Genomic DNA, 9,507 nt, shown 5'->3' with positions numbered 1-9,507 from the left:
CTGATTCTGAATCTTGTCATCTCCTCTCAGGAATAGTTCGGTGGTTTTTTTTTCCCCCTAGCTGGTCTTTTGAAGCTGTTACTCCACTGCCTTACCTGTTAAGACTTTGACCAGATGTAGTGGCTACGACAGGCAGCTCTTGGCCTCTCCACAGCACGGCTGCAAGTACGCCTGTAGGACGAGAGAGGAACCGGGAGCGACAGGCAGCAGCGGAGGCCGTTGATAAAAAAAACAGTTTTCCTCTTACAGGGGCAGAGGGAAGAAACAAGCACTGCAGAGGGCCAGCGGGATCTTCTGCTGTCTTGAGGAATTTCCAGGCGTTCAATAGGGCTGTTGCTACACAGTAGCTTAATGTACAGACCAGAGAGGAGGGGTGGGTACATCGTAAATACTGCGAGGAGCACCTCGGATCCAGCCCTGCCAGAATTAGCCCTCAGGAAACACCTGAGAAAGCTTTTCTTAGATCTTTCTTGCTTTTGTGTCCAGTAACAGTCAACTGCATTAGAATGTACGTACTGATCTTCAAACTTCCCACAAGGAGGTAACAAAAGTACAGAAGAAAATTCTTCCCATAGCATCACATCTGAGCTTGATTCTAATGTGTGGTGGATACAGATTCAACCTATGTGGACCAGGCATCCCAAAACCAAACACATCTAACTTCTAACAGCTTAGAAGAGCCCGTGGTGCAAGCCCCACAGAATGCGAGACAATACGCAACTGATATTTAGCACGAGGAGAACATCGCTGCCACAAGGTTAGCTGCAGCCACTATGAAGTGTTATTTAACGCAAGCCCCTTTGCATTTGGTAATTAGACCTGACACCCTCTTTGGAGCCATTTGATGAAGATTTAAGAGAACGCTTCCACACAAAATCAGTTTCTCCCTCCTAATTGCTGCAGCTGTGAGTCAACAGCAGTGATGAAGAATGAACCCCAGGCCCTCCTTCCCAGCCCACCCTGCATGGGTTTTGGCTCCGTTCTCAGCTGTCCTGCTCCCCCCCTCTCCTGTCCCCATCTCCCACATTGGAATCCACACAAACCTGCGTCACCCCCTCACTTTCCTAGCTCCTTTTTCTGTCAGGACCCATCTCCTTTCTCATCCTCCTGGTGATGCCCCAGCAGTTCCCCGCACGAGGCTTCCTTCACCTCCTGCTTTTGGCAGGGCCACCCTCGCGGACTGAGCACCCCTCCGTGTCCCAGGTGTCGGTAAAGCCATCTACAGCATAACCCTCTCTGCACTGAGAACTCGGGCTCCGGAGGACTCCTAAGCAAACTACAAACCTGCTGCTGCTCCTTGTCCTGCCTCTGAGCCACAATAAAAGCCATTTCTGATCCCTTGAGGATTAGAAGCAACGTAGCCCTGTCTGATACTCAGTACCAAGGAACTGCCATCACCTAGGGTCCAGGTCTTCAGCATCAGCCTTACATTTTGTATAGTCTCTGTAGTGTAAAGGATATTTGTTAACCACATGGGCAGACCCCTCCCAGCTTGCAGTGAGTTAAAGCCACATTCTCTCAACTCTTGAAAATATGTCACCTCCCCTTCCACCGTTCTGCTACACTTACTGCTTTCTGCTTTGTCCAGGTCTCCTCTCTCCAAAGGCTTCCCATCACCCCCCCCGTTCTCCACCACAAACACAAGCGGCATCAAAGCTTATTCTCTGCCTTTCCTTCAGCCCGAAGGGCTCAGTTTGCACCTCGGCCCAGAGCCATTACGTTCTCAAACAAGCACTTCGATGCTTTCTCCTCTCAGACCTTCCCTAAAGCCGCGTATCAGGCACGGGGACCTGCGAGACCAGCGCCGCCCACGCTCACTAGTGGAACGCTTCAAGGGTGACCGTGGGGCACGGCACTGCTCTCCCATCGTGCCAGGCAGGATGCTGCGATTTCGGGGAGGCGGTGTTAATTACCGAGCGAGTAAGCGAGTGCAGGTTGCATCACGATTTGCTTCCCGGTTTTAGGCTCGGCAAAGGAAATTGCTGGGATGTTTACTTTAAGATCTGAAACGCGGAGTGTCGCACCCTAATTAAACACCCTGCTATTAACAGGCAAGACGGCAGCTCTCCCACCCGGCCCCCACGGTGCAGCACCGGGCTGAACAACCCAGCCGGACCCCCCCCGACGGCGCGGAGCGCTCGGGACGCGGCTGCCGCCGCTTTCGCCCCCCTGCCCTCGGGGGGGCGAGGCAGGGCCGGGCCCGGCCGGGAGCGGCGGGGACCCCCGCCAACCCCCCCCCCCCCTCCCCCAGCCCCGGCTTTAACCCGTCCTCTCCCAGTTAGATCTCGCCGTAAATGCGTTTCCGTAAAAATCACATATATATATTTTTTTTTTCTTACAATAAACAAATACAGTGCATCTAAGCTGCGCAATTCCCGCGGCCCGGCGCCGGGCTCCGCGCGGGCCAGCGCGCACCAGACGCCATCGGCGGCCCGGCACCGGCCCGGCGCTCCCGCTGGCCAGTCTCCGCCTTTAATATATTAACGTGTGAAAAGAACAAAACCGCCATCGGCTGGAAAGACACGAACCCACAGGAAAGAGACGGGAGGGGACCAGGGCCGCCCCCGGGGTCCCCGGCGCCTAACGGCCCTTCTTCCCCAGGGCGGTCCGGGCGTGTTTGAGCTGTTTGGCCGCCTGCATTTTGGAGAGCGGGCAGTACTTGATGGTGTGGGCATTGTCGCCGCTGGCGCCGCAGAGGGGGCAGGTGTACCGCCGCAGCACCGGGCAGAGGACGCGGCCGTCGGGTCCCTTGAGGATGTGGGTGGTGTAGAGGGCCACGGCCTCCTTGTTGTTCCGGCAGAAGACGCAGACCTGCAGCTCGGGTTTGAGCAGGCGGGAGGCGGCCCGCGGGTGGGTCGGCAGCCGCCCCGCCACCACCAAACCGCCCCAGGCGTGGGGCGAACCCTCCCGGCCCGGGTGCTCCCCCGAGCAATCGAAGACCACGGCGGCCGGGCCGCCGCGCCCGGGGAAGGGGCTGAAGTCGGCGAAGCGCTCCTCCAGCAGGCCCTCGCCGTGGTGGTGGTGGTGGTGATGGTGGTGGTGATGCCCGCACAGGTCCAGGTCGTGCAAGTCCAGCGCGCCCTCGAAGTACGGCCCCGCCGCCTCTTCCTCCTCCTCCTCTTCCTCCTCCTCCTCCTCGGCCGGCGGCACGGCCGCCGCCACCACCACCGAGGGGGGCTCGGCGCCGAAGCCCTTGCCGGGGCGCACGGCCTTGGTGATGAGCGTGGCCAGCCCCAGGTAGTCGTTCCAGGAGTTGAAGACGTTCCCGCAGGCGCTGTGACTCCGGCCGCCGTAGCGGGCGCCCGGCAGGCACTCCACGGGCGGGAGGTGTCGGTGCTGCTCCAGCTTGCCGCCGGGGAAAGCCTCCATGGGGGTGCAGCCGCCCGGGAGCGCCCGCTCCCCCCCGAGCGCGGTGCGGTGCGGGGCTGCGCTGGGCGCCCGTCCGCGCCCCGGGCCGCGCCTCAGCACCGCCCGCCCCCGCTCCCGCCGCCGCCTCTGCGAGCGCGCGGCCGCGAGACGCGCCTCAAATAGGGGGCGGGGGGCGGGAGGGAGGGGGGCGGCCGCCGCGCTCCCATTGGCCGTCGGCCAGAGCCCCCTCACGGTCATTGGCTGGCGGGCGGGCGGTGGGGAGGGGCGGGGCGCGGCGGCGCGGGGGGGGCGCCCGCTGGCGGCGCAGGTGTGGCGGCGGGGGCGGGCGGTGCCCGCGGAGCCCCCGCGGAGCCCCCGAACCGCCGGGGCCCGGCTGGGGAGCGGGAGCAGCGCGGGGGGGGCGGAGCACGGAGCTGGTCCGTGGGGGCCGGATCCGGCACAGCCCGGGCCCGCCGGGGAGGAGCGGTGCCGCTCAGAGCGGGCAAAGCGCCTGCACTGGCGGGGACGGGTCATTTTCTCCATCTTCAGCGGAGCGGTGCAAGGGTAAAACAAGTTTGGTAATCGGCAACCCAAAATGGAAAGCAATTAGTACCTGGTAAGCTTAATGAGGGCAACAGGTGCTGTCCCATAGGTGCTAGTGAGTTGCATGGGGCAGAGCTGATTTCATAGACTCATAGAATGGGTTGGGTTGGAAGGGACCTTTAAAGGTCATCTAGTCCAACCCCCTGCCGTGGGCAGGGACATCTTCAACTAGATCAGGTCGCTCAGAGCCCCGAGGGCTTCATTCTGCTCCCTGTTGACCAAATTTCTTCCTCAGCATGACTCTCTAGCCATCACAGCAAGCAGAACCACAGCAAACAGGATCATTGAGTGCGCAAGGAACCTCTGGAGATCATCTAGTTCAACCCAGCCTGCTCAAGCAGGGTGAGCTGCAGCAGGCTGTCCAGCACCATGTCCAGTCAGGTTTTCAGTATCTCCAAGGGTGGAGACTCAACACCTCTCTGCGCAAACAGTTCCACTGCTTGACCACCCTCACGCTGAAAAAGGGTTGTCTTCTCTTCCAAGGAAATGGCACGCCTTCTCAGCTTTCGCCCTTGCCCTGGCCATGGGCATCCATGAGAAAAGTCTCACTCACCCTGTCCTCGTTCCCTCCCATCTGGGATTTACACACATTGATGACATCTCCCCTGCACGGCCTTGCCTCCTGGCTGAAAAACCTCCCAGCTCTCTCAGCTTCTCCTCATAGGGAGATGGTGTAGTGGGCATGGTGGTGTTGGGTTGACGGTTGGACTCAATGATCTTAGAGGTCTTTTCCAAACTTAATGATTCTATGATTCTATAGGAAGGATGCTCCAGTCCCTTCAGCCTCTTGGTCCCGCAGCACCCACCCAGCGGGTCTGACGAGTCCAGGTGTGGGTGGCCCAGCTCTCGCCCCGCTGACCGGTGCTTGCAGAGCAGCCGCCGTGCTGCTGGACGAGGGACGCAAGTCCCCTTTCCTGCCCCCGACGATTCATTTCTGGTCTGGCCCCCCAGAAACCAGATCCTCCTCTGGGAAGCATCACGTGCGTACTTTTCCGTTTGGGCAAGAGGAGTTAAAAATGCAGCCGCAATTAAAAATCCTATTAATTTCCAGCCCCTGGTAAGAGCTGCTGGGCTGAGCACGGTGGGTGGAGTTTTGTCAGTAGTAAATCTGTCTCCTCTGATTTGTAGGTCTGACAGGCGCTCCCCCGGCAGGTAAAGCGGGGTTACGATGTGGTTTGTTTGCAGCTGGAATCGGCAGGTTTCATAAGCTCAGATATCAGAAATACCTCCCGAGGGGCCGGCTCCCCGCACCGCCAGGCCTTGATACGCTTCTCCAGCCGCGTGAAGTGGCTGGGAAGCGGGTGGACCAAGGACCAAGGAAGAGTGCGGACGGCTGCAGGGAGCGGAGCTGGCTGGAAGCAGCATTTCAGAGCATGAATGCTCTGGTTGGAAGATGGGGCTCCTTTCTGTACTGAAAACATTTGCAAAAGAAGTCCTGTTCTGGAGCCACGATCATGGTGGGACGCGGTTCTACACCAGGTGACCACAGGGACATTTCACAATGGTGCGGCGTCAGGCTCAGCCTAGAGCCCTTCTCCGAGACGCAGTTACGTGACAGGCCTTTTCTCTCTTCAGTGGAGCGTTTTGGGACCTGTCCAGTGAGGCACAGGGACGTTGCCTCTCTGAATACAAACGGATGGCCCGATTTTCACGAGGGGTGAGCGCTTGCAGGTTGCACTGGAGCCAGCGGGGAATGGCAGAGGTAACGGATGGGTGAAACGGCGCGGGGCGATCAGTCAGAGTGGTCGAGCATCACATCCCGGGGCAATTGTTGTCGCTCATCTTCTTCTCTAGACATTTTAAAAGGAAACCTTGGAGAGTGAATCATTTCAAATCACTTCATGCTGTAGCAGTGGAAAATGGTGCTGTTCCCCCCAGGGAATGATGAAAAACACGGAGCAGCATAAAAAATACTCGCACTAGAAAAATACTGTGAAGGATAGATACCCGTCACCAGCGCTGCAGTAACAACACCCTCTATCTGACTGACAGCTCTGGCAGAGCTCACGTCCATCGGCAATCCGCGTGTAGAAGGTACGTCGCAAAAGTTATCTCCCTGCTTTCTCTCTCCAGACTTTTGCAAATGGCTCCTCACGTTCCAGGTGTTGAGCAAAGACTCAACAGCTCGGCTCGGGCGTTAGGTCTCTGCAGAGCTGTCAGGCGTCATCAGATTTCAACCGACCTCGCACCGGCTCGTTGGGTGGCACATCACAGTGCTGGTGCAAGAGTAGGGAATGCCGCTGTTGACATTGGAACAAATCAATGTCTCAGCGAAACTCTTTCGTCAGACCGTTCCCAAGAGTAAACAAAAAATGTGGACGAGTGGCTGCTTCTAGGAAGGATGCAGCATTGGCAGTTCAGTGTTCTTTGAAAATGTTTTTCATTTGAAACGTTGAGAACTGCAAGGAAAACTATTGCTTTGTCCTTAACTGGAGGTCGGGACTATTTCTGACTCTATCCCAACCTACCCTTTTGGCAACCTTTGTGAGGACTTGGACAGTGTAAGACCACAGCCGTCTTGGTGGTGTGAGCTTTCGTGGCAAGGCTGCACAGCAACCCTGGAGAACTATCGGCTGGAGCAGAAGTGACAAATAGCTCTTGGCACCGTGAATTCAACACCACAGGCCAAACTCTGCCCAGCGAAGGGGAAAGTTTCCTGCAGTCCCTCAGAGCAGCGAGAAGCCATGTCACAGATTTAAGCTGCTCTGAGCGCAGGACGCCATCAGATCTGCTGGGAGTCAGTAATCTGCTCGGGGGGACCAGTATGGGAGCGCCCGCTGGCCACAGGAGTTTGCTGAGCCCGAGATTGCTCCTGGCAATATATATATATATAAATACGGAGCTGTGGAGCTGCGGTAGTGGACACCAGCGTACATGCCACCCTGCTCCCGAGGGCCGGAGCCGTGGTGCTCTGGATCGCCAAACCACGCCACGGGGTGAGCCCGTCTGGGCAGTGCTGCCCCGCGTGCCACGGCTGCGGTGTCCCTGGACATCGCTGCCTCCCCAGGAAGCCTCCGAAACCCGCGGGGCCAAAGCGACGTGGTGCTGCTCCCGTGCACGTCAACAGCAGGTTCAGTGAGGTCTTTGTATAGGGTCGGAGGAAAGATTTCTTTCTTCGTATTAAAGGAAAAATGATCTAACAAGTCATATAACAAGAACGATAGAAGGATTTAAGCGCAGGGGGTTTTGAGTGCATGCAGGACAGCTGTCAGGTTTAGAGAAGAGATTAGTGGTTCATTTGAGAGATACATTAGGAAAAAGAGCTTACTCTGGGGGGCTGTTAGCTCCCTTGAGGCTGGGGAGGATTTAGTGTCTGTAAGTGTTGATGTATTGTGCACATTATGAAGCTTGCCATCCCAGCAGCTTTGATATGCTCCAGCTTTTCTTTAAAACCCCTGTGGATGTTAAAGTGACTTTTATTTAACGTGGGAGATGTTGACAAGCTCCCCCAGGAGGCTGGTGAGTTCTCGAAAGGGTCTTTTAAAATATTAGCTTCACTACCACTTTTAGATGATTTTTTTTTTCCCTCTGGAGTATCAACGAGTGGTTTGTTTCTGACAGCACTAAAAATACATTAGGTGTCTGCTGACGCAGGAAAGATATGCCCTGTGCCGGTTGGACTCCCAGCCTGGTGTTCGGGGATCCTATCTAAGGCTTTTGGCTTAACAGATGATGCTTGTGTTTGGAAAGCTGAAGTTTATAGCACAGAGCGATCCTTCTGTTTAGAAGATTGGAAGCAGCTGGTGGGACTAACATGGGCGAGTTAGGTTTCAGCAGAGGATGCAAACACAGGTCATGAAAGCAGAGCTTCAGCTTGGAGTCTGCTCGGAGGCTCCAGCGCCGATGTTCGATGCGCCCGTGGGTAACCGCTTTCCCCAGTGTTTCCCTGTTAGAAAGGGAGAGGTGCACAAGGGCTGCCTGTAAGTGCACGTGGGGTGGCTGGTGGGGGGCTCTGGGGAGGAAGCCCCTGCTCTGTGCCACTGGCACGGGGAAGGTGGGGGGCCCCGGCCATGATGGCTCCCGGGCTTTGGGGAGAGGAGGGCTTGAGCTGGCACGAGAGTGTCGGTAAGAAATGTAATGAAGTGACTCTAGCCCTTTTTACTGGCAAAAATACGCCAGGATGGAGGATTAGTGAAGTAGAAGCCAGCTGTGAAACACGGCTTCGGTTTGGGGAATCTTTCTTTGAAGATACGCTTTTGTTTTTGTTGTGTGGAAGCAGCTGATCCTTCAAGGAGGTGGAAATCCGTTTTACCGCAAAGGAGGCAGTGGCGGTCTTGCCGTCCCCTGATCCATGCTAAGCCCAGCAGGCTATTTCTGTATATCAAAATATGTTAGGTGTTTCTGTACCATGGTGTCAAACTTCTCCATGGTGTAGACCTCAACTTTCAGGCACTGCGCTGGAGGCAGGAGTGACTGTCCGGATCCGTCGTCTTTAGCTGTTTTGGAGTTACATGACAGTCCTCAAGCAACTGCAGCAAATGTTTACATGGGCAAACAGAGCTGGTGGGGAATGTCATGTATTTTTAGCTGTCTTTTAATTTGATTCAGCCATTGAAAATGCAGAGCAGCCCACAGCGGTAGCCAGCTTTCTAAGAACTGCTGCTCCACCTCTTTGCATGCAGACAGCTGGAAAGAGCTGAGGGGAAAAAAAAAGGTGCTTCCAAGAGTACATCATTGCCTGGTGAAGAGACAGCACGATGTTGGTCTCCATTTCATGGGTGTAAAACCAGAGGTGTTGTAGGTCCACTGTGAAGCAGAACTAGATGGGTGGCTCCCAGGTCTCAGCACCTAGCAAAACCTCCCAGTTCTCCGTGACTGCGGTGGTATCTGTTCAAGGTTCAAGTGAGGAACTGGGCTGCAAGAACCGGCGCTGTGATCCCAGACCAGCTCCTAGAGAACCACGCAGAAATGAATAATCCCATTTAACTACAGACTTTGACAAATGCCACCAGTTGAAAGACCTGGAGTAAAATATTGACGAGCTAGCTCATAACCTGGGCACTGTACAAGCTGGGCTCTGGATGGCATGGAGAATCCAAGTAGTGATCATATAAGTAATGTGCACATCATAGCAGCAAGTTATACAGGCAACCTAAATACAGCTCTGCTTGACTGTTGAGTGCTCGATTTTCCAGCAAAATGACATACTTTTCCCTATTGCGTTTTATCTCTAGGAATGGCATCTTCTGCATCGCGTATGGTTTGAAGCTGAGCCCTCAGCAGAGCCCGAACTGCAGTCTGGCGGCGTCAGTCTGGCTGTGGCCGTAGCGGTAGGTGTGCCCGGGGCATGCATGGGGGCTGCTGAGCTGCCAGCCGAGCCCTCTCCAGGACTGACAAACAGGAGGATAACAGACTTCATGTTTTGGGGGCTGACAGCGCAGAGAGGAGAGAAACTGCTTTTCCTCTTCCACAGAAAATTTGTCAGCTGAAGCTGAGCTAGTCTTCAGGAGGCAAAGTGTTTTCTGGACACAGACCTTTTTAAATCTCCAAATTCAGAGCACTGCTGAAAGTGTTGGAAATAGTAACTGTTCAGAAAAAAAAATCCATTACAAGGCT

At 55.7% G+C, this 9,507-nt stretch overlaps 1 protein-coding gene across 1 annotated transcript; it reads right to left on the bottom strand.

Annotated features, from left to right (window-relative positions):
• Positions 1-2,299: 2,299 nt before the first annotated feature.
• NANOS1 (nanos C2HC-type zinc finger 1) lies at positions 2,300-3,470 on the bottom strand. The gene has a single exon (XM_075155484.1). It carries the CDS (start codon positions 3,367-3,369, stop codon positions 2,581-2,583), a length of 789 nt encoding a protein of 262 aa, XP_075011585.1. The 5' UTR covers positions 3,370-3,470; the 3' UTR covers positions 2,300-2,580.
• Positions 3,471-9,507: the final 6,037 nt, after the last annotated feature.

Source organism: Calonectris borealis, chromosome 7, assembly GCF_964195595.1.
Source record: "Calonectris borealis chromosome 7, bCalBor7.hap1.2, whole genome shotgun sequence".
Classification (NCBI taxonomy): domain Eukaryota; kingdom Metazoa; phylum Chordata; class Aves; order Procellariiformes; family Procellariidae; genus Calonectris; species Calonectris borealis.
Note: the sequence above shows the minus strand (reverse complement) of the source record. Positions and strands in the feature narration are given on the sequence as shown.